This window comes from Gigantopelta aegis, chromosome 8 (genome assembly GCF_016097555.1).
Source record: "Gigantopelta aegis isolate Gae_Host chromosome 8, Gae_host_genome, whole genome shotgun sequence".
NCBI lineage: Eukaryota > Metazoa > Mollusca > Gastropoda > Neomphalida > Peltospiridae > Gigantopelta > Gigantopelta aegis.
In genome coordinates, this window is record NC_054706.1 from 34,571,833 (window position 1) to 34,598,499 (window position 26,667).

Genomic DNA, 26,667 nt, shown 5'->3' on the forward strand with positions numbered 1-26,667 from the left:
TTTCTTAAAAGTAAAAGAACATATAATGATGTGAAAGCATACTTTTGACTTCGATACAGTTAATCAATCAATCAATCAATCATTTATATATTTCCATATTTGAAACATACAGACATAAACAATATATCAAACAGACAAGAAAAGCGGGACATATTACAATGGTTACAATCAATCTCTCCTAGCAGAATTATAATGTATATAATGGTAAACAAATTTAACAAGTAACCAGGGCCATACCCTCCTGGGGGCAGGGGGCAGTCCCCCCCCCCCCCGAGAATCTCACTTTTTTCTTCTTTTTTTTTTACTTCAGAAAATAGCATACACATCTCAGGGTTTAATTTGTATAGTGTTTCATTTGTTTATAAAAAAGTAGTGTCCCCCCCCCCCCCCCCGGACTTTGATCAGGGTACGGCCCTGGTAACAATGTCATTAGGTAGAAGACGTCTTTGTTGAAACATCTCAGGGTGTTGATAACTGTCCACATGTCCGTCTACCTCTCTTACAGTAAGAGACCTCCCGTCTCGGGATCGGTCACTAGTGAAGTCAGAGGTCGAGCCCGAGCCCGTGATGGGCGTGCCTGATCCTTATGTGGACAGGGGCACATTAAAAGAGTGCCCATACCGATACCGTCAGAGTACTCGGGCTACACTGGCCTATGATTGGAGCAATGTGTACTGGGAAGAGAAGTAGTACTTAGATATCTATAGTTTGTCAGTGTCTTTCAATACAACGCCGGGGCGGGACGTAGCCCAGTGGTAAAGCGCTCGCTCGATGCGTGGTCGGTCTGGGATCGATCCCCGTCGGTGGGCCCATTGGGCTATTTCTCGTTCCAGCCAGTGCATCACGACTGGTATACCAAAGGCCGTGGTATGTACTACCCTGTCTGTGGGATGGTGCATATAAAAGATCCCTTGCTGCTAATCGAAAAGAGTAGCCCATGTAGTGGCGACAGCGGGTTTCCTCTCTCTATATCTGTGTGGTCCTAAATAACCATATGTCTGACGCCATATAACCGTAAATAAAATGTGTTGAGTGCTTCGTTAAATAAAACATGTCCTTCCTTCAATACAGCTCATATCCTAATGCCATGATTAAGTTTCACGATTTTCTCAGGTGACAGCGCTTGCTGTAATAAATAATTATGTTGATGATACAGTCTCTCTCTTTAACACACACACACACACACACACTTTTTTGTAATTTGTTATACAGAGTTATTGTCCTTGTTCAAGTTTCGACAACTTGCGGTAGAAGGCGCTTGATGTTGACGTCAGGCATAAGCGAGACGGACATTGCTGAATGTTTTGTAATTTACAATTCATTGTAAAAATATGGCAAATTCAGCGGATCCAAACTGTGCATGGTATTTTTGATATATAATATACATGGTTAAATATCCTAGTGAAAGTTTATCATGCTGTTTTATCGCTTTGAATGTTGGTTATTTTATACCATTTTTCTTTTGTAAAATCATAAAAATGGCGTTCGTTTGAACAACTTCCAACAAGTCGTCCCTAAACTAACACGACACTCCACTTGTTTTTTTTTAAACTCTTCTCAGTTAACTCATGCCTGATATTTCCCAATAGAAGACTTATTTACACCCCCACCCTCCCACCGCCAGCATACACTTAATTTATTAAATCAGCCCTTGAAATAAGTTGCTGATCTCATGATGGAGAATGCCTGACGTTTCGCTCCATACCAGTTCGCCCCCACCCCCGAGAAATTGCTGGCTTACTATTAATTTTCAGCTGTCACGGTGCATGCATGCTCTCAACTACATGAAATCAATAAAAACTGAAATAAGTACACAAAACTTAGTTAAGTATTCATTAATCAATGCATATATCTATTGTTTTTCACAACTTTACATCAAGATTTAAATGCTTGTTCAAGTTGTTGTCATTGTATGGTCTTTAATCTTTGTGCCTGTCTGAACTACACTGTATACAGTTTCAGATGACGATGAAGCATGGCCTATATTCAGAGCTTAGGACGCTTGCAATCTTAGCCTTAAAATCAGCATGTGGATCGAAATTGAGAAGTATGTCGATCTCGCCCTGGTGAAGTCGCCCCAGGTGAGTTTGCCAGGACTTATTTTCATCGTTAGGCGAAGTTATCATACATATTAGACTTGCTTGAAGACATATATTACAACATATATTATAGTATATATCTACTGTCATTATCAGCATGTTTTTGTGTCAAAACTACAGGGTTATACCACTTATACTACTATTTTTGTGTTGGGACACGCTGTGGCGAGATCGCCATATTTACTTCCGTGTTGCATGTCTGTTTAGCGAAGTCGCCAGTACATTATAACTCAACAATATTCAAGTTACAAGCAGTTTAATGTTTACTTCATTAAGTAAATACATGTGCAGTAGTCATGTTTTGATTTTCTTGTTGTAAAATGTAATACATTGGTAGTTTACATTTCTGACGATTTCACTTGCAAGCCGGGGCAAGATCGCCAGGATTGTTCTTGTTTAAGTTTACATTTTAACGATTATTTGATATATACTAAATATTAAAGTATGTACTGAACCGACGAGGTTGCTATACATTGTTACTCGATGATAAGTGTTGTTTATTTATAATAAATACATGGACATAATTCGCATGCTACTTCGCTAAACAGACATGCAACAATGAAGTAAATATGGCGACACAAAAATAGTAGTATAAGTGGTATAACCCTGTAGTTTTGACACAAAAACATGCTGATAATGACAGTAGATATATACTATAATATATGTTGTAATATATGTCTTCTAGCAAGTCTAATATGTATGATAACTTTGCCTAACGATGAAAATAAGTCCTGGCGAACTCGCCCGGGGCGAGATTGCCAGGCTCCGAAATTTACATGCCTTGAAAAAAATTAACCATCAGTTTTTATTACTTTGGCTCAAACCAAGTTTGAATAACAAACTTCAAATCTTTCTTTTACTTGATGTAGAGCACATGCTATCAATAAATAACCATATCACTGATTAAAATAATCAAGCATCATTAACCCTGTATTTCGATGTCGTTGTTTTTTTGTTATCATTTGCGAGATGGCTAGTTGGAACATTTGATAATATATATATATATTATATATATATACAAATTTGAGTTGTTTGATTATAGATAGATCATGGCACCGACAGCAATTGCCATAGGTGCCCTCCTTACTTGCCATTATGCCCCATAAATCTTACGTTGTCGATGGCAAGAAAATGCCGCGCTGCCTTATCTGGTTTGCGACTGTGCCCTTCGGAATATTTTTTTAAAACTGCATTTTATTATTATTATGCTAAAATGCCCAAAACAGTAACATTATTTACAGCAATTTAAGTTGACAACATTTATAAATATATTCTTTGTGACTTACACATTAGTGATTTTAAATATCATATTAACCAATATATATCTTTTCGACTTTGCCAGATTCTGACATGCTGGTCCTGAGAGTGGCAGTCTTCCTACTGGTGGTGCAGGAAGGATGAAATAGTCTTGTGCCCGCATATTTGACACATTCATTTATTTGAACCCTCTAGTGCTTAAGGCATATCTGCTACATTGGGCATATAAGGAAATTGTAGCATATATGCTACATATTATTAACCTTGTAAAATACATCATTATGGCATATCTCTGTATCAAAGAGTCCAAGACCATAATGTGAAATAATTTTTGTCTTAGAAACTTGATAGAAAGTAAGTTACCTTCATGCCCCTCTTTTGAAGGAAACGTTTGCCATCGTGCCCTCCAATTTGCCTTGGTGCCTTAATTTTTGTTATTAAACCGAAGGTAACATTTGCGTGCTCCCCAGAAATTGAAATTTGACCCCTGTCATTTAACCTTTCATTGATGTTTGAAAATAGAAATTGGCTTTGCTAGTATTTTAACCAAGTGCTTGCAAATTTTAGTAGCCATTCAGTGACAATAGCTTGTCAGCTGACACTATATGTTGGTGACTTTTGTTATTCTATCTTTTATTCGGTTTAAGAATCCACTAAATTTTATTGACGTACAATTTCATTCTTTCTTTATGGGTCAGTTGAAGGAGAAGTCCCCTATCAGTCAAACCAGAGGGGACTATAGGTTTCATCTTCATCCTTGGACAGTTCCACAAAATATTTCCTGGATGTTGTATTCCGATATTGAGGGAAAAAAAATTGTGTAGCTTTACCATATACTGTTGCAGATCAAGTTGGACTTTGATGGTGATTTACTCGTTTATTTACAGAGTTTGTGGCCCTTGAATTTAGAAGATCTAGACAAATATTAGTTTTCAGATTTTGTTTTATTGCAATGACTCAAAATATTGAGATGTAATTTTGTGTACAACTTTATCATGTTTTGTTACAGATCTAGTTTGACTTTCTTGTCAATTTACTCATTTCTTGGACCTGGTAGGGGACACTTATTGCTTTACAAGTAGTTTTAGAATGTTATTTTATTTTATATTATTTCAGTTTTGTGCAAGATTTACTGAATTATTTATATATGTATTTGTCTCTTTTAGGCCAGAATCATGGCACAAGGCCAGAAAAGCTTTGGAAGCAGTGAATGCTTCATCACCCCAGAAGAACAGCGAGAAACCTGAACAGAAAACATTTAATCCTCCACCACCACCTCCGCCTGCATTTCATCAAGATGTTCCACATCCTCCACCACCACCACCACAGGATCCCTTTTTGTATAACCCTGTCGCCATGTATCAACCATACTGCTCGTAAGTTATTGTGCCACTGGCTGTTTGCACAATAGTAATATGGAATACATTTAATCTTTAAATGCCAATAGTATTCAGTGTTCTCGCTTGGTGAAAAAAACTCACAAAAAAAATTGTAAAAAACCCCTAGCTTATCACTTAATATTCAGGGCTCACCCTGGATCAAAAATACCTATAGCCAAAATATTAGCCAAATGGAATTTTTATTAGCCATATTGAAAATGCTTTAGCCAAATTTGTTTTACGCAGTACTGTTTGAGTCTTTTATATATGAATATGAAAATGTATCTTTTTCAGCTAATAGTGTACAAACTGGAATAAATAGGAATAACAAAACCTCAATGGGGGTAGGGGCAGTTAATATATTACTTCGATTTTTCAGCGGGGGTGATGTTGGGATGGGGTTATGCAATATCTTCAGAGTTTGAAGCCAGTACCCCATACACCCACCCCTACTTCTTAATGTCACAGGCCTTCTGTGACATTAAATTAACAAACATACAGAAATATGGGGGTGGGTTGGATGTTTATCTTTTTCTTCCTTTTTTCCCCAAATAAAAATTTGAGAGCTTTTTTTATTTTTTTATATTGAGCTCATTATTTCTTTAAATAGCAATCTTTATGTTAGTTTCAATTGCTTTTTTAATTTTTTTAAGTGAACCATCAATTCCCCACCCCAAACAATTTTATAATTTATGCCATGTTGTTGCGGTTGATTTCAGCGTCGGGTTAAATGCTTGTTGTGATTTCTGCTTACAAAATTTAAATACTGCATGTTCATTTCCGGCAATCGTGATCTGCATGGGTACGAAATTAACAAAGACAAAGGAATAAACAAAAACTGCAGTTAGGTATTCATTTATGCGAATAACTATTGTTTTTCTACAAATTTACATCAAGATTTACTTTTGCGTAATCGTATTGTTTAATGTCCGCAACGATATCTCTTGACACGCGGGTGTCGGCTGACTCTGATGAAGCGTGACATATATTCCACCGAGAGCTGTCCTCAGTTCAGCCAACGAACGTTCTTCCTAACGTTCAAATAGATTGGTGTTTGTCGTGTCCATTTGGTTTAACGTGAAGCGCACAAACCAGTCTAGCGAACGTTTTGTTTTCGCTCGGTCTGGCTGAACTCGGCCCTTGAGATGGCCTACATGTCTTTTGGCCCTGAACTGTCATGTGTATTCAAATTGACACGCATTGTCGTTCTGTTTTTATTACTTTGGTTCAAATATTTTACAAAGTAAAAATAACAAGCTACAGATCTTCCAGACATTGCTGTCATACATGCTGAATGCATGCCGTTAAAATTAATAACCGTGATTATTAAAATAAGCAAATATCATAAGGCCTACGCTGTATTCTGCATGACACCATTTCTCGTTACCGGTCGCGAGATCGCTATTACGCTAATTGAATATTTGGTAGTATTATTATGTTTGAGGTGTCGGATAGATTATGTAACCGTTTGTTCACATCAGAAGACAGAAAATGGCTTAGCCAAAATTTTAGCCACTTGCAAATTATATAAGCCTTTTTTTGTAAAAAGTAGCCAATGGCTAATTTGGCTACCGACAACGCGAGCCCTGATATTAGCCGACCCATTGGATAGGCTAACCCCTTATTATGCCCCTCAACATTTGGTACAAAAAGATTGGTATATGATGTATACGCTAACTAAATTTCAAGTTATTAAATTTCAAGTTGACCCAGACTGTCGAGATAATAAAGAGGGTACAGAAAAATAAAGTGGGCTGCTAAATGTGTAAGGACGGCGATAAAACACATCCAATGAGAACACTGGTATGGATCATGATATATAAAAACTTATGTTGCAAAAGTGGCTAAATGGTACTTATAAATACTGATCTACAGTAAAACACATGACATTTTTATTTATTTCAATATGTGCAGTCAGACGTCGCTACGACGACCATGTTCGTCCCTGGGTCACTGTCATTATATCGAAATTGCCGGTGTATCAAATTGTCATGAGTTGTCTCCATTGCCAAAATAACGTAACAAAAAATACTAATTAACTGATGACTGAATAATTAATGCATTGCAATTATTATTAAAAACAACAAATACACGTACATGCATTAAATATGTTTTAAAAAACCCATTAAATATATTAAACAAGACACATTCACCGTCAGTCTAATCAAGACATCTACGATTGATACCTGTTTCGTTTACAAAATATGAAAATAGAAGATTTTGTTGTTCGAAGTTAATCCTTTAATTGGTTAACTAACGGCTTATTTGCAAAAGCATTACGGCTTATTTGCAAAAGCATTACATGTCTACAAATTTCGCAGACATCGGTAGCTCGGACAGCATGTGACACAGTCGGCTCACTACGAAATCAAGGATTCTAAGTGGTTGCGTGTGTACTGCCAGCGTGTTACGGTATCTGTGATTATGTAATGTCGCTGTAAAGAGGTGTTTTCAAACGTCGGATACACATTTGTTCCTAATTTGCTCTGTCGGTGTCGGAAGGTGTGAATTCCTGTGTAATAAACAGAATAAATGGTACTTATAAATACTGATCTACAGTAAAACACATGGCATTTTTATTTATTTTTTATTTTTATTATTTTATTATCAATTCGGTTATCAATCCCTTAATACTGATCTACAGTAAAACACATGGCATTTTTATTTATTTTTTATTTTTATTATTTTATTATCAATTCGGTTATCAATCCCTTAAAATGACCATGACGTGCCATCATTGTTAATGAGCGAAAATACTTGCCAAAACAACTTTTTCAACTCAAAATTTTAAGGTATTTTCCACTAAAAAAAAGCCTGAAAAAGCTAAAGATACAGGAAGCTTGAGTTGTCTTCTGTTTTTTCTTGTATAATTGTTTCTGGTGAGTGTCGTGTGCAAAACGGTGGGAAATATGAATTGGGGAATGGACTGTATAGAGTGTACAGTATGTTGACTGGCGTGACATCGGGCGAACTATCTCGCCTACAGTAGTCTGAAGGTTAATGTGTATGATTGACTGGTTTTTTTTCAGATACTACAATATGCCAACTTATCCAACAGAAAATCCATACAGAATGAATGTAAGTTGATGTTGATAACATTATTTACTTTGTTATACATTATTTGAAAATGATTGATTATGGGTAGTGTTATAAATGGGCCTGAAATGCAGTATACTTTTTATTACCTGTATGACACAGCAACTGTTAAATTCAAAGATTACCAATAAGAGAAATCTAACAGAGATTCAAACTTAATTAGAACATGCAATAATCAGCTTGCTTTTAAATATTTATTGATAATGTTAATATTTTCTTAACAATTGGGTAAAATTTGTTTTGATAGACCATTAGCCTATAAAAATTATAAGTCTCCATCAAAAATAACTGGTCTCCCATTCTTGATTAGGTACACAACATGTGGCTGGTCTTGAAAATCCCCCACAAATCTGATGGCTTTAAAAGTACTTTGGAACATACCATATTTGACCGGAAATAAGCCCAGGGGGCCCCAAGACAACTCCTTGTGAGCTTAGCATGGGGTGGGTTTATTCCCAGACAAGGGGCCAGTTTTGTTTTTTAAAAATTTAATAATAATAATTAAATTAACTAGGAAGAAAACAAAAAACGTTCAGTAGTACATCTATTAATTAGTGTTCCATTTGTTATTAATAAATAATAATTGTTTATTAATTAAATTGATTTTTTTCACTAGTATCTAATAATCAGAAACACACCTTCTATGTTACAATTACTTACCAGTGCTGTTTATTTACATCCAAAATTTAATGCTGAGAAGACTTAAAACAACAGCAATTAACAACAAACTCAATAGCCTATACACACACTTTCTGACAAAGGCAGCCATCTAACACTACAAAGAATTGTCAATCTAGGTCATTGTTCTTAGCCAATCAGAATATGGTATTTGCTTAATTAGCATTAACTGCGGACCCAGTGTGGTGGTAAAAATAGACATTGGTTTTTAGTTCAGACTTCAAAGAAATACTGCAGGCATGAAATTGAAAACAATGTTACACACTGTTTCTGTTAGACTGCTAAATCTCACTGGTTGTAAAATACTGTGTTACATTTGTGTTTAATTATCTGCAGGAGGTACACCTTTTAAATGAACTTTGAGCAAACTTGCAATTTCGTGTTATGTATAAGGTGACGAAGTTGGGGGTGGGCTTATTTACGAATAAGGGCCTAATTTCTGGTCAAATATGGTATATCTATAACTGGGTTGGGTGACTAGCATCATTTAAATTGTGCTTGTGCCTAGCAATTTATTTATTTGGGGGCAAGATGGCAAGTGTTAGTTTGAACCCCTAACAATTACTTGACAACATTTGTTCTTGTTTTAGGACCCATACAATAATTATGCTCCACCGCCGCCACCACCACCGCACCAGGACTTTGCTCAAAATGAAAGGCAGAACAATGAGAATATGCAGAATGATTTTAATCAAAATTCTCACCAAGAAACCGCCAGTCCTTCATACATGAAGAGTCCTAGAAATCAAGGGCCATATTCCCAGCAGAATGGCAGCCATCCTAATTTTGGAAATAAGCGTATGTCTAAACTAAGTATTGATTATTATTCATATCTAGTCTATTACTGATCTGAATTTAGTTTTTTTTTAATAGAACTTTGTACTCTTTATCATTTAGAGGTTTGGAATGTCAAGCTGAGGAACTGTAATTCAAATGAAGCAGCCCTTGAAATTCGGGCAAGTTTGCTATGGCAGTTAAGTGCTGTCTCATATAAATTTTGCAACAGCACTACGGAAGCAATTTTAAAGAAAAGATTACTGCTGTCAAAACTTATTCATCTATGATCCACTGCAGTAATAATATGCTAAAACATGATATCTCAACTTTTACTCTAGTATGCTTCTATACCGGAATAAACTGATTTATATTAATTGAGGAAACATTGGGCCACACTAGATTATAAATTATTTTTTCTGGGATCTGTAATTGAACAGAGTTTAGACAAAAATGCCTACAGACTTTTCACCACTCTCAGGCATTGCCGATTGCCGCCACAAATTTCAAGGACTGAATGAAGGCTCTCAGTCTTGTTTATCTGTTAGCGGCCTCAGTGGCAGATCCAGGAAATATTTAGGGGAGGGGAATTAACAGGAAAAAGGCATGTGGACCAACTTTTGAAATTGGCTTTCCTGGTCCACTCCCTCTTAGATCCATCTCTGTGTGCCTATCATTCGGCTGCCTGAGTGGCAGATCCAGGAAATATTTAGGGGAGGGGAATTAATGGGAAAAGGACATGTGGACAGATCACACATTTTTTGGGTGGTAGGGGGGGAATGATGGGTCCTGATCCACTCCCTCTTGGATCTACGTCTGTGCCTATCATTCACATTATCGTAACATTATTTTTTTTATTTCACCTGCAATCTTGATGTGTTGGCGTTGTTCTGTCACTGTGTACCGATATTTATCTTATCTGTACTACAGTATAATATTTGCAGAGGCAACAATCTGAGGCATATGAGAGGTGGGTATTGATGTAAAGGAGAGGCAGGGTGTGGGGTCATAGGTTTCTTTTTTACCCATACACCCCACAAAATATGATGGTATATTTATTAGTTTTAATACTTACATGTATACATTTTCAGAAGCTCCGGGTTCTGGTGGAATTAGATTTCAAATCCCCAAAAGGAGGAATGTTGGAATGGTTCAACAAAATAACCAAGGAGCAGGCCCAGGCATTCGCTTTAACCATCCAAGAATGAACCCATACCAACAACAGGGTACACGGGACAACACACAGTCTAAACACTCTGAATTACAAAACCAGCAGAAAAAAGAAAGTCCACAGAAAGACAATTTAAGGAATGCTGGATCCAAAAATAGGTACTGTTGGCTGCCTTATCAATAATACAGTTTTAAATGAGTATTGTTATTATAATTTAGATTGTCTAACTAGTTCCATAGTTTCACATTTCTCATGTTTCTTAAATATTGAGAATTTATAGCATTTATTTTATATATCATTTTACCAATTTAAGTGTACCGAGCAAATCTCAAAATACCAAAATTTCGGTGTTAAAAAATATTTTATGCAATTTAATAAAGCACTAACAATATATCTGATGAACACATAATAGACTAACAATATATCTGATGAACACATAATAGTTGAAAAGAAGAGAGAGATGAGGGCCTTCTGTATGGAATTTAATTTTATTTAGATGAAATTAGCAGGTGAGACCTATAGAAAATTCCGCTCAGTATCGGTATCTGTATTGTATCAATACCAAATACTGTACCGATACCGAGGTAAATCTAATATTGACACCGAACCTGAAAGTTCAATACTACCAAGCTCTAATTTTATATAGTTTTGTTTTGTATGGATTGAATACTTAAATTTGCAATGCTTCAAATTCTATTTACTGTTGTGTAATTATGTTTTTGTCTTATCACCAGTGATACGACATCGAGAGCAATGAATAATGAAGATTGGCCACCTTCATTAAAGTAAGTATTGCCAGAATTTGTTAGAAAACAAAGACATGGACTAATATTTTTGTTAATTTCTGTGTTGATGCTTGCAATTTTTGTCTTGTAGGTGATCTTTGAATCTAAAATTACTACTATATTAATATCAAGAGAGATCGTACATAAGAGCAGCTGCCATTATTCATTAGCTTTTTTTCTTTTTTTTTCACTGTGAATTGTCATCTGACTAATCTAATTTTATCATTTATCATGTTATTAGATATTTTAAACTTTAAACCTTTAAAACATTGATTCTCAAAGTCACTTATTTGTCATTTACTTCTGTAATAGCTTTCTCTTTTTGCTGTTCATTGCATTTATACATTTGTAGGGGGATGGGGTAGTATGTAAGCTTAAGTTACATTGTGTTGTTTACTTGCAATACGTAGCACAAAGGTTTGTCCAAATGTCACAAACTGAAGTGATCATGGATTTAAAAAAAAAAAAAAAAATTGTATTTCTCTTTTCAGGGATTATGTTCAGAGAGCCTTTTCCTGTGCTACAACTGAAGTCCAGAAAGACAAACTTGAAAGTTTTTTGAAGGAGAAGTTAACAAAGGTTTTTAATGAAGGAAGTACATGGAGTGTGGACTGGAGTAAAGAACCAATACCTAAGTACAATACATTTTTGTCATTATATTACATTATGTTTATTTACCAAGTAATTGTAGGGTTATTGCTTTTCGGGTTTTAGTATTGTTTGTTGGTATTGTTCCAGCCAGTGCATCACAACAGGTATAACTAAGTTCATCTTAATGTCCTGTCTGTCAGATTATGCCTGTGAAAAATCCATTGATGCTAATTAAAAAGAGTAGCCCATGGAATGGTGGCAGTATCCTTTCTTGTAATAAAAAAAACCTAGTCCATGGAATAGAGCAGCATTTCCTGCTCGTAATCTATGTGGTCCTTAACCAAATGTTTGTTCATTTCCAGTTTTCATACAAATTGTGTCATGAGAACAGATATGTCTTTGGTTTACAATTTAATTAAAACAACAACATATGTTTAAAATGTTTTCCTGTTTTTGTTTTCTGATTGGTGGACAATTAAGGTAGAAGACCTTTCCATTTTCATTTGGCTAGTTTGTTTTTAGGGATAGACAACACACTACCCTCATTGCTGGTGGGCTTTAACATTGATGTTTATGATCAGTATTTTATCTAGCAGGACTTCTAGAATTTTTATAAAATACTCTAGCCATGGGATCAGTGATTTTAAAAATGTACTAGCCACAATTAAGAATTCACTAGCCCTACTTCACTTTAAGTTAATAAAATTTCACTAACTAATGGTGATAATCAGATATATCACCTAAACACTAACATTGGGGGGGGGGGGTTGAGGTGGGACCAGGATATTCATATTTACAAAATAAATACAGCTTAACCATGCTTCCAGTTTATAATTAAATGCTTCGATTGTTTGTTTTTTTACAGCTTTGGAAATCGTGACACATCATTTCAACCGAATTCAAGGCAAAATAAAATGGACAAAAGTAGACCATTCGGTGGCATGAGAGGTCGGGGTGGAAGGCGAGGATTGGGAAGAGGGATTTACTCAAACAACAGAGTTCCGACATACAGGTTACGCGACTCCAGATCGAGAACTAGGTCAAGAAGCCGGTCTTGGTCCAGGTCCAGATCAAAATCTTGGTCACGATCTCGCTCCAGGTCTCGATCACGTAGCAATTCCAGGTCTCGTTCTCGATCACCTAATAAGAGGAGGAGAAGGCAATCAAGGCGAAGAAGGTATTGCAATTTAAAATAATACCTTTTTGTAATGTTTAAGTGTTTGGGGGTGGGTGGGGGGTGGGTTGTCAAAAAGTTAGCCTTCCTGCATGCTTTAAAAGGATAGTGTATGCTTTCAGGGAACACAAATATTTTGAGGCTTTATATAAAATCAATTTAAATTTTTTTTTGTTGTGTAATGTGGCATTTTTTTTGGAGTGCATGGATGAATTTAAAAAAAATTTAAGTTTCAAAAATATTTTTTATGTCTGCCCCAAGAAAACCAACAACTGGGTAGACAGACCCCTGCTGTGAATAATATTAAATTGAGTTGTTTCTCTATCATTTCCGGGTTAGCTCTTTCTACCCAAGTAGTTAGAATATTATATTCTTATAATCAAGAGTGAATTAGTGTTCATGAAAAAGATCCTATGCTTGAATATCACTGGTGTATTTAACCTTGTAATAATGGCAGTTTTCAAAGATGGATTACCAGTTAAAAATATTTTATAAACAGTTCATTGTACTGATGTTCTTTTCATATCAGATTGTTTTATCATCATGTTACCAATTTTTTAGTAATAGTCTCAGTCCAGTGGATATGGGAAGAATTCGTGAAAGACGAAAGTCTGAGAGAGGTCAGGCACGAGGTCAGACGCGTGGTATGGGTAGAGGCAGGGGAGGAAGGGGTCGTGGACGAGGCAAAAATGCACAGCGTGAAACTCTGAGAAATGAAAGCCCGGCACCAACTGCAGCAAAGAAAAACAAGAAATCACCCAAGACGTGAGTAGTGATAAAACAGTTGCTGTTCTTGTGTGAGAAAGAATAGCTTTATTTGTTGATAAATGTTTGTTTTCAAAGTAGGTCAAAATAGTTTATATTTAAGTTGAAAGTACACAAAAAACAGAGAGAAGAAATTTGGACAAAGGTTAAAAGTTTGTTTTGTTTAACAACACCACTAAAGCACATTGATTTATTAATGTCCAGCTGTTGGATGTCAAACATTTGATTCTTCAGACATGTAGTCTTAGAGTAAATCTGCTTTTGTCGAGCATTGTGAATAAACTTTTCTTTACAATGTCAATTTCTCCAAAACTACTTGACCAATTCGAAGCAAATTTTGTGGGAAGCTTGATGTATTGAAATGTTGTGTATATACTTTCATTACTTGAGTTAAAATTGAAGTATGCTTAAGTAGGATTATAATAACATTATCAAAATCTTGCGTATAAGAAAAGACTTGTTACTGTTAATACCTGTTTTAAAAAAAAGCCTTAATTGTTTTTTTTAGTCAATACAAAATGGAATTTGATGATCCTATGAAACAAGTCAGAATGGATGAAAGAGCAGCTAGGTTTGGTTTGGAAAAAACACCTCGTCAAAAGCTTACATTAACCATCAACAATTTTACAGTGAGTATGACTTCAATATATTTGGATGACTTTGGGTTTTTTTTTCGTTGGAGAGAAATGTTTTTATGTTTTTGTCATTCATGATGAAAAGAGGTGAAGATAAACAAGTTATTTATATCCACGTTTATGGAGACCTTTCAGTTAATGGTGGAGAATGATTTGGTTTAATTGTACACCAGTTTAATGTTTAACAAAAAACAAAGGTTGTGGTTTTAATTTACTCACGTAATAAGAAGTTAAAATGTTAATATAATTTATTATTATTATTAAAAACATTTTGCACCACAGGAGTTACTTTTATATCCAAATTTATGGCGATCTTTTAGATTAAAATGTTTTCTTTGGGTTTTTTTCCTGTTTTATGTTTTGGAGGGAGGAGATTTTCCATAATTTGGTTTTAGGGGGGTGGGGCAGGGTTAATTATTGTGTTTCATTTTCCTGGTGATAAGTAGCTGAAATGTAAATTGTTGTTTTTTTATAAAACTTGTGCATAATCAGAATTAACCAACAATCTAGGGCTTAAGCTAATGACTTACCGAACAATTTGTATTCATGAAGTGGTGGGTTTTTTGGTGTATTTTTTGCCCATAGTTTTCTATTACATTTCTTTCAGAATAATGATGATCCAGAAGAACAAGATCTGTCCAGCTTCCGAGTGGTTGGTAGCTGTCCAGACATGGAGAAACGATACCTCAGGCTTACAACGGTAATGATCACTCATTTGTACAGTGAAACTCCTCCGAACAGGACACCCTTGACACCAAACAAAAAATCTTGTTAGGAGAAATTCTCTTCCATACAGATATTCAGAAAGAGGCTGTGAAAAAGTCTGGTTTACAGAGTGTGTGGTTTTGAGAGGTTTCACTATATGTTAAATCATAGTAAATGTTATTTACCCTTTGATATATATTGGTATACTGATAAAACCACTCATCTCTACTGATTAGCCCTACAATACGTGTTGTGTGAATATAGGCCAAGTTGTAGATGTCCTTTGTTTTGGTCAGATTATTACGTTTATAAAACATAAAATTGTTTTTTTCACAGGCACCAGATGCCAGTACGATCCGACCGCTATTTATATTAAAGAAGTCTTTGAAAATGGTTCAGGAAGACTGGAAAGAGAAGGAGGATTATCGGTACGCTTGTGAGCAGCTGAAGTCCATCAGACAGGATCTCACGGTCAGTTTGAATATGAAGTATTAGACTTTCTCTTCTTTTTTTTTACCTATAATACACTGATAATGTGTCAAAATGTAACGACAAAGTGTTTAATTTCCGTTCGAATATAAACAATGACGTCAAATATTTGACGTCATTGGATATAAATATCAACACAGCCGAGTGGTCTCCTCATGGCTGCAATAACTGCCATTGGTTTCAATTAAGGTAGTGTTAACTTTTTAAGTAGTTATTATTATTAAAAAAAAATTAATACAATATTTAAAAGAAGTACTGTCATGATCTCAAAGTCTCATTCAGTAACAAAGCTTGGGTGACATCTCTGTCTAATGTAGCATTCTCTGTATACCGACACAATTCATCAGTCTCCCTTGAATCCAGTTTAGATATAGTCAGTCCACTGCATGTATTCATAATTCATATCGGGGGAACAAAATAAGTGTGATTTTCAATAATCAAGATAAGCATACATTTTTCTATAGCCAGTCAGTGGGTGAAACCTAAAACACATTTTAAATCGATATCATAAAAACTGTTTTAAGAAAAAACACTGTTTCACTTAAAACATTGTTTTAGAGTACCGTTTTAAAGTGTACACATATATGCAATATCAGGAATGCGCTGGTCTTACGAAATATATGCCGGATGTGGGGAAGGGGAATGAACCTCGGGATATATGCGTAAATCGCCTTGATTTTTTTTTTTACTCTTGGACCGATTAAAGGACGAATTAAGGGAACGAACGAAATGGCAATCTTTTAAAGACTGTTTTATTGTGGTTTTTCTCTGAGCCCTCACTGTTCACCACCCATATTTCTTCCCTGAAAGCTGGCGAGAACATGAAACATACAAGTTGTTTATTCAAATCTCTGTTTCATTAAGCTGTTGTCGAATATTCTGCTGCCATGTACTGAACCATGCCAGAGTGCCACTATGTTGACAAATCTACGATTACTGTCGCTCACTGCTTGGACATTAATAGAAGACCAGCCTTTTCTGTTGATGAATCTTTGCCCGTTTTCACCTTGTCCAATTATACGGATGTGACTGCAGTCAATGGCTCCTACGCAGTTGGGGAAACCAGCAATGTTGAACAATCTTTCTTTAAGATCGTTCATTTCCTCGTTATTGGAGAATGAAATATACTGTGGTCTTAACCTGGCGATCGCATTCGTCACTCGTTTGTGAACAGAACATACGGTCGTCTGAGAAAGTTCATGGAGGTCGGCCATGGTGAGCTGTTGCATAAAACCGCAATGCAAGTAAGACTTGAAGTTCGCAAGGGACTGCATGATTCCTACGTGTTGGCTGTTCTATATCTGCTCGCACCATGTCAGTTACAACGCGAACTGTATTTTTGCTCAGACGAAATCGCATTCAAAAACACTCATCAGACAAACAGTCAAATGGATTGTCACGATCTCTGAAAACACGCTCTCGTCTCACTGACATGGGCGGATCCAGGAAATATTTTTAGGGGGGGGGGGACCAAAAAAGAAGGGCACATTGACTCGTCAAAAGGGCACCTTACTACAAGTTTTGATATTTACAATTAATATGAATTCCTACAGTTCTACGTCATAATATACTAGCAATAATGAAGTAAATTGGCGTCACTCGCGTTAGAACCTCAATGGGGCCCCATTGAGACTCAATAACACAGACACATATCTGCAAGCTTGCGCATGTACACGAAAATCTTGATTTCATTTATCTACAATATAATTATTGTTTACTTAAAAAAAAAAAAATTCTACAAACAAAAAGGGCACTTGGACATTTTGAGGGCACTTGAACAATTTTTGGGGGGGACGCGTCCCCCTGGTCCCCCCTTGGATCCGCCCATGTGACACTGCACGGTTGTAGTTGATATCCTGAACACGTTGAAGATGTTGTCGTTGTCGGAATACGTCCATGTTTCATGTCCCAAAATGTTGAAGCGACCGAGTCCAAACACGTGATTGAAAGAAGGAAATGTTTTATTTAACGACGCACTCAACACATTTTATTTACGGTTATATGGCGTCAGACATATGGTTAAGGACCACACAGATTTTGAGAGGAAACCCGCTGTCGCCACTACATGGGCTACTCTTTCCGATTAGCAGCAAGGCAGGATAGCACAAACCATGGCATTTGTTGAACCAGCTATGGAACACTGGTCGGTGCAAGTGGTTTACACCTACCCACTGAGCCTTGCGGAGCACTCACTCAGGGTTTGGAGTCGGTACCTGCATTAAAAATCCCATGCCTCGACTGAGATCCGAACCCAGTACCTACCAGCCTGTAGACCGATGGCCTAACCACGACGCCACCGAGGCCGGTATTAAAAACACGTGATTGAGTTAGACGTACCTCTTCATTGTTTTAACTGAAACGTGTTTTAGGATACTTTAAAACATGTTTTAACATTAAAATACTTTTATAAATATGGATGTAAAAACATGTTTTAGTAGCAGTGCTTTAAATTTAAAACATATTTGTAAATATTGATTTTTCTTAAAACACTGTTTTATCTTTTTGAAACACGATTTTACGTTAAAACACCTTTATAAATATGGGCCTAAATCTAGACTCGAGATGCTATTAGAACCACATTGTATCGTATCAAAAAACTAAATCTCTCCACTACTTCCTGCAAAGAAAAGAAATGTTCAAACTGAAGCAATATTGAGCGTTTACCTAAGTTTTATTGTAAAGAAATGTGTTGTGTATTTTAGTGTGATCATGAGGAGTTTAATCAGTGTCAGACCCAGCTGAAACTGCTATACCATGAGGGACTAGGTGGCAACATCTTGGAATTTACAGCATACAGAATACTCTACTATATTTTTACTTCTAATTCACTTGGTATCCTTTACATTATTTAATCATAATTAATTATCATCTTATCTGCTAAATATTTTTCTGCCTCCCCATGACAGATTACGTAACAGGTTTGCTGGTATTAAATTTAAAGTTTAATAGTAACTATTTTCTTTTCTTTTTTATGTTCAAATGAGCCAAAATTATGTGAGGTATTAACCTTTTTTCTTACTCAGCCGTTGGTTACAACATCATTTGTTATTTTTGGTAACACATACTTGTTAACACGTAGATGTTTGTTAACAATTTTAAGACATACCACAGACTGCTCCTAGGTGAAGACCAGGTCACCAGTGCAATATATTCAATGAAAACAACAGCATCATAGAAATCTTAATTACACTGTTAAGTATAGGTAACCTGACAATCATTTGTTTGTGATGTGCAAGTTGGCTACAATTGCAAGGGCTGTAAATAACTTTTAGTTGAAATAAGATGTTAAAATGTGCTTAAAACCTTATTTTTTGCGGATATGTATTGTTCTCTGTTAACATTTGCAAATGTGATGATCAGTTCATTTAAAAAGATAGTTTTTGTTTTTTTCATAACTAACTTTTGTAAAGTGTTTCTTTCCATCTTGGTACAACTAATCTTTGATGCAGACAATATTAGCAAATATATAATACAGTTACTGTGACTACCTGTACTTGAAGTAATTCCATCCAATGAATCATATTATTATTATCTTTATTTGTAGTAGTAGTATTTATATAAAGAGTTCATACTGGCTGAAGTTGGTGGCATTGTGGTTAAGCCATCAAATATACGGCTGGTAGGTACATGGTTTGCAGCCCAGTAACGGCTCCCACCCAGAGCAAGTTAAAACCAACTGTCCTGGACAGACAGCCCAGATAGCTGAGATGTGTGCCCAAGACAGCCTGCCTGAACTTTAATTGATATAAGCACGAAAATAAGTTAAAATGAATTGTGTGTTAGATATAAATATTTGTTAAATAAGCACATGATTATAAATTTCTTTTCAATTTCACACCTGTCCATTTACTTACCTTAATCACCGACAGATATGACAACAGTGCTGTCGTCCCTGTCTTTTGACCACCGGAAGCATGTCTGTATAAAGCATGCCTTGGAAGTCCGTTCAGCATGGGCCCTTAATAATTATCATTCATTTTTCAAATTATATAGATCAGCTCCTAGTATGTCCACATATATGATGGATTGGTTTGTTGAACGGGTTCGGAAGATAGCACTCAAATCACTTATCAAGTCGTACGTATTTATGCATGAATATTTTATTATTTTTTCTTTCTTTTTTATAACCTGTATTTTTTTATTTTTTTAAAATAATTTTCTTAAAAATATTAAATATTTAATTATCACCTCATGCTCATTTTAAAATACTAATATAATGATGCATTAGTTGAGGTACTTGGCTTAATGGTTTTATATTGTTAACAGATTTAAATCCAGAATAATTTAACATTTGTTTTCATTAACGATTAAAGCACTTTGCTTAAAATTCATTGAGATAAAATTTGAATTTTTTTTGCTAAATTCTTTGAGATCAAGAGAGGTCCTGTTATGATGTTAATTATTTTAGTAAATGAGTTAGTTAACCAAATGTGGTAAGTATATATTAATTGTTATATTTATTGCTGACCTTTGAGGGCATACAAGTGCAGGAGTAGTACATTATGGTAAGTGTTCATTTCTAATAATTCGGAATGTTATCCTAACATTACTACCTGGATGGATTATTGTAAGTTAATTTTGTTGGTAAGTATTGGGGGAGGGGGGGTTTATTGCAAGAAGTATTTAATTACTTCTTTACAACTTAGTGTTTTGTGTGTTATTTTATGTTTAACATATTTTTTTTCTTTTCATTTTCCTCTTTGACCATGATGATGACCTTGTAACCTCGTGTAGGTACCGCCCCATGTTGCCATTAGAATTCTTCAAGAAAGAGTTAGGATTTGAGCAAATGGATGCAGTTTTAGAATTTCTCAAAGACACAGGTGTGGTGTTTTCTGCTGACCGGACAAAAATTGACTGCAAAGCAAGTAATGCTGCCGTTCAAGCGTTGTAGCAACTGGAAGGTCCTGCCCATTCAGCTCCAGTTTTTCTCCCAGCTAAAATGTTTGGCAGTATTATGAAATCCTCCTGGGTGTTAGAGCATTAAGTTAATTTCTGTATGTAGTCGTCATTCAGTTGGTTATACCATGTCATCTCGGGGGTTTCCTGAAAGTCGTCGCCATGGCCTTACTGGTGATAGATGTATGCTGCTCCTGCCAGTAAATAGGACTTTAATCAAGTGTCATCAAGGAATCGAAGTTTGCAGTAAATTATAGGTAAATATCCAGTGGAATGTAGTTGTCTCCAAGGGAAAAGCTTCCATTGCATCTTTAATTGAGAAAATTGTTTATTGGTTTGGGGTATCTGCTAATTTTTTGGGAAAGAAGATTCGTCGTCTGTCTTATATTTTGCGTCTGTCTGTGTTGCTGGTATTGTCGCAAAGTGAAGAGACGATGGTTTAAAATTAAGAAGAGGAGTTCCAGTTAGCTAAGTTGTAATGAAGAGAGACAAAATCAGTTGGCAGTCCCTTTGTGGAACAGGAAATACAGATGGCTATCCCAGAAGGAAATATTTCCTCAACAGCTAGAAGATCAGTCCTAGTTCTACCAAGCAATTAAAACTATGCTGTAGGAAAATACCCAGTAAAAGCTTTAATGTAACCAGTACCACATGAAGGTGTGGTATTGCCAGTGGATGTATGCATGTGAATTTGGGATCAGTCTGAAAGGAGGACCTTTGGTTTACACACTTTCTGGTGTAACTCAAAGGTCCTAGTTTCAGCTTGGGTATAAAAATATTCCAACAAGTGCAGACCATGAGGATCCACAAAAATTACAAGCTATCCTTGGATGTAAGACTTGGTGATGAAGGACTAATTGCTTTTATATCTTTTGAACCAACATAGGACATTTTTATGCTACCAGTTATCCAGTTCTTTCTTTCCAACCTCATTTTGAAGATCCAGTAATGTTTTCCAAAATTTTATTTAGTATGTACTGTTATAGATTGTTGGTTCAACTGCTAGAGATGAAAATGTTGGGGCATCTTCAACTTCAAATTACAAGAGGATTGTCCTTCAAATCATGTGACCCATGTAAAGCAGATGGATTTCTTCAGCAGATGTTAGATGTGTGTTGTTTGGGGTGGTTGTGGTGTTTTTTATTCCATGCTCTGTGGATGGTTTTCCTTTGGTGTGATCTGAAGTTGTCCAAGCATCACAGTGGCAGTCCTGTTAATTCTTCTACAAGGATGTTCCCATGCTGGTTCCAGAGATCAGAAGTCCTAGCCTAGATCAGCTTTTATAATTATAATATGTCTTTTCCCAACTGGAAAATGTAAATTCTTTAGATTTCAATTGTTCTATTACAGTGTCCTTATTTGAAAATATTTCAACAAATATGTTGCAGAAATTTCTTTTTTTTCTTCAGAAATTTCTTTTTTTTTCAGCCGAGAGTTTCTAAGTGTTGGAATAAAATAGTGTATGCATTTCTCACTGTTTAATGTCATATGACTGTGTATATATCATGATGGCATATTAATAATAATAGTGTAAAAGCATTTGTTTTGGTGCCATTAACTAAAAATCCTTTATCTGTGATACATGTGTATATTTTGTTCAAATTTATAAATAATAATCTTTTTCTTTTTCAGCAAATTTTTATTTTTCTTTCTTCCTATATATGTATGTATGTATATGTATATTGTGAACAGTTATGTTTACATTCTATGGCATCTATTTAGAATTAGTATAACATACTAGAAAATAGCTTCTTTACTATCAAACCTTTGTTAAGCAGCCACCTGAGGGAATATTAGAATAATTTGACTTGTTAATAAATGTATACTCAATTAAAGGTGCAATCTTGCCCATCTTCCTAATGAAATAAAAATCCAACTACAGTTTTAATCGAGTGTATTTTTGCTGTGAACATCGCTGACCAACAGAAGTCTTTTGCCATTTTTTTAGTTCATTCGAAAAGGCATCCTTCATTTTGAGCATTGAATGGCAAATTAATAAATTTTTATGTTGCCTAGATTAGTAAAAGATATTGAAGAATGACATGTCAATGAACAGAAAATAATAATTTGAATCATCTGTTCTCAATTGTTAAATAATAAAAATATTAGCAAAGTTCCAGATTTGAAGAATGATAACATAACATGTTATATAGGGGAGTATTTTAAAGGGTGGCTGCCTTGTCACATGTCTGTGTGTGTCTGCCATAATTGTTACTATTGGAAAATAATTATATTTTGTACATGAAATATTAATGATGGTGTAGATAAATAATTACAAAAGATTGATAAAAACAAATTCATTGAACTGCTTTCTATTAAGAACATTGTATACAAAAACTGACTGTAAAATGGGTGATTATGATTGTGTTTAGTTGATTTATAAGCAGTTAGTATTGGTTTTGTGCCATTACTTTTGACAGTGCATCATTAGAGTTTTATTTCATTGGCAACATTTCCTTCAGAATGTATGGTTAAAAGAAAGTATTGGTGTGAATGTTGTGATAGAAATTGTATACTACTGTTTTCTTCAAATGATTGGCTGTTGCGGTTTGTATGTTATATTTTACTTTTGCCTATTTTTATTGGTTACCAAACTGAGTTGCCAAGTGTGGCCTGCTAAAGCTGAAAAAGTGCTATGTATGAAACATGGGTCTAATGTAATTACGAGTAAACCATTTGTTTGCAAATGCATATATATATATATATATATATATGTATGTCATATGACCGAATTGGGTCTAGATCCACTTTAAGTGAATAATTCTTGTACACAAAATCAATATCTATCTTATATTGGTTGTAATTGCAGTTTGCATTCTGTTTATAGTAATCAGATATTTCGTAGACAAGTGTAATGGTAATTCTTTGATATTATTTTATAATTATATGTATTGCTACTACATTGCCCCACTGGCAGCTATTCTTTGATGTCATTAAAGCATAAATAGTTACTTAAGATAGATTTGTTATGGAAAGATTTGTTATGGAAAAACGGGTACTGTTTGCTTAACGGTGGAACTCGGAAGGTTATGTCGTTCTTTATGTTAAATAATGATTTTAGCCTTTTCCTAAGTATATAGAGAACTTGGGATAATTTTATATCCAATGTTTCTTATTGTGAAAATTGTATGCATATGCAAACAAGTGTGTTATTCTCTTCAAAAACATGGTTGAGCAGATTTGATGTATATTTATAAAAATTTGCTGCTTTTGACAGAAAGAAATTACTTTAAACTATTGTGGCAGTTTTTTGTCTTTTCTCTTTTTCAGCAATGATATCCTATGGAGCACATTTCACAAATTTGCATTTATTCAGTTGTACGTTTTATGTACTCGAATTTCTGGTTTATGCTGATAAGATTGTGTTTATAATTGTACAGTGTACAATTTTAGGATGGAATTGTGGAAGAATGATCTAATACTATGCATCCTTTCACCAAGTAAAATATTTTTTAAAGAAATTAACACAAATTGAATGAAATTTTGTGATCAACATCGGATGATTGATTGTAGTAATGTGTTAAAATTCACATTTCCTTTGAGGCACATACTGATCAATCTAGCTACTTTATGCCAACTCCGTATATAATGTTTTTCTCATCTTTGTTTTCATTGGTTAAATCTTTGAAGGCAATATCATTTTGATCGGATCGGATCGGTTGGAGGGCAATATCACTATTTACGGAAGGTTATGTGACTTATTTTAGACCAATGAAAATAAAGATATATTCTCATTCATATATATATATATATATGCACACACACAAAAGATGTTTATGCATTCCTAATAGTATTTTATTTCCTCGTGACTATTAATTAAATGTTATCAGTCTTACAACACACGCGTACACACACCCCTAAAACATTAAGCAGACGAAGATCTACAAGATTTGAGTAAGTATAAAAATCCTAAAATTGTGCACTGGATAAAATTAATTTAATTATTTCTTTGAACATTGGCGATAGGGGTTTTTTTTTTCTTCTTTACTACTTGCACCGTTATAACTTTTATAGCTATAGGCTGACAGTTTGGTTTTTCCATGGGGTCATCTATTTGGTATGTACGTGCAAAAACATAATAATAATAATGAGTAAAAACTGAAAAGAAAATACTAGTATATACATGAATATCACAATTTTAAAAAATCTTTAATAATTTAATTTGTCCTAGTTGATGTAAAGTGGGTGTTATACAAGTGTCCATGTCAAACTTGTTCAAATTAATGGTACCATCGTGTTTTATATTCAAAGTTGACATTTGGGGTCTTGAACGGTAACACGGATAAAATGTATTTTTTCAAACAATTTTTATGTGTAAAAAAAAGATATAATTTTGTCTTGACAGGTAGGCAATATTCTCCTTTCGGGTTTAACTTGTTGCTCTGGAGGCAGGTGACTGTTCTGAATTACTGGAATGTTATATGCGTTTATCTTTTAATTATTATATGATGTTTAATGTTCAGTAGTGTGGTGCGTGTTGCAGTTGAAACACGCGCCTTTGCACGAGTACACACTAAGTGGATGGACCTCTAGGAATTTGTAATAATTTTCTGTGAAATGTGAAAGGTTTGAAATGAACAGGTTTGGGGGTGAATATCGAGTTTGTAAGTTTTTGTTTCAGTTGATGAACGTTGTGCAATAATAACATTTTCTAAGAGAGTAATGTATTGTTTCGACAAGTTAATTCTGTTGTTCCACATTCAGGTCAATGTTTGTGTTGTATTATTCTGTGTTCTGCACTATAGCTACATTTGATTATATTTTGTATTGTATGTTCCAGTCTCCTTTTGTATTGCAACGTGTAAGCGTTATTTGTAAATTGCAGTTATATACATTTTGTATATTTATGTTTTCAGCATTGGTAGCTATAAAACTGTATATGATGAGCTTATTATACATGTATATTAAGCAACTGTTTAACTGTCCATTTCAAGCACATTCGTCTGAATGGATTGTTGCGACTTCATTATAGATATTTAGTACATACGTGTATGTACCCGACTCATTGTTTAGCTAGTCTACAGAACTGAAAGTGAATAACTGATCTTGGTGTTTTGTGGTGTAATCTGCATATGCCATTCAACATCATTCAAATCACATGGACTTGTCTTCAGGGCATCGGCAGTCTGTTTCGTGTGATGTTTAAAATGTCGACACACTTGAGCAATTCCAGCAGGAATGTAACAGCTGATGATGAATGCATTTATGTCATATAGACAATTAAAAAATGTGTGTAAATATTATATATATAAATATTTGATGGATTAAAACACACTGGAATTTATATTTTGTTTAGTTTTTAATGTATTCAGAGGCGGATATGCATTTTGCGACAATTATAATTTTATTGTATATTAATTTTCATTTTTTGTACGATCCCCCATCAAACCTCCCCCCAAAGTTCCCTTGCCATTCCGCCTGTTATTGGGGCCCCTCTAAATGGATTTTCTGGGTCCGCCACTGGTATTGCATATCCAATATAAATATACAATTATTTCTACTTTCAAATATAAGATGTATACCACTAAATCAAATGGCACAAATACGTGGCTAAAACCTATACATGTATCTTTTCAGTCGACCTGCACCATGGATATTTATAGGGTATTAAACTAGCTTTCATTTCATATGTTTATGTCCCGAGGGATATGAAACGAAATGATAGTGAGTTTAATATCCTATTTATTACCCATAATCGATCTTGATTTATATCACTCGTCTGTTTCGTTGAAGTTTCTGTAGTTCGGTTGTGTTACGCCAATCGATTACGTTAAAAGTGTTGGTGCCACTTGACGTTCTAGTGGGACGTATCACTTTGATATGTACCAAGATATTTTTAACCACATGGGTAATAAAATTACTTCTGCCCATCACACTTGAAGCAAATAAGGGGGGGAAAAAGAGAAAATTCAGTTGCTTATTTGAAACATTACGGGAAGCATCTTCGACCAGTTCAGCACAAATTTTATCTTCCATTTTTGGTAGGATCCCCGCCTTTTATCAATACCAAATCTGATTTCATGTAGTCTGAAAGTCTGACGTACCTATTTAAGCGATATTGTTCACCTCTGAAGTGAAAACAAATACCCATATTATTTTCCCGTTTGGTTCCCACTTGTGATGCCCAAAGGGGTAAACTAAGTTAATTAACAACCCAATAACCTCAACTT

The 26,667-nt window shown here is 34.9% G+C and overlaps 1 protein-coding gene across 1 annotated transcript; it reads left to right on the forward strand.

Annotated features, from left to right (window-relative positions):
• Window positions 1-1,241: 1,241 nt before the first annotated feature.
• LOC121379633 (leukocyte receptor cluster member 8 homolog) lies at window positions 1,242-25,781 on the forward strand. The gene is made up of 15 exons (XM_041508278.1): window positions 1,242-1,363; window positions 4,523-4,732; window positions 7,765-7,813; window positions 9,100-9,307; window positions 10,375-10,612; window positions 11,189-11,239; window positions 11,731-11,874; window positions 12,696-13,007; window positions 13,566-13,769; window positions 14,278-14,398; window positions 15,012-15,104; window positions 15,446-15,580; window positions 18,301-18,430; window positions 19,468-19,675; window positions 20,333-25,781. The coding sequence occupies exons 1-15, from the start codon at window positions 1,332-1,334 to the stop codon at window positions 20,490-20,492; spliced, it is 2,295 nt and encodes a 764-aa protein (XP_041364212.1). The 5' UTR covers window positions 1,242-1,331; the 3' UTR covers window positions 20,493-25,781.
• Window positions 25,782-26,667: the final 886 nt, after the last annotated feature.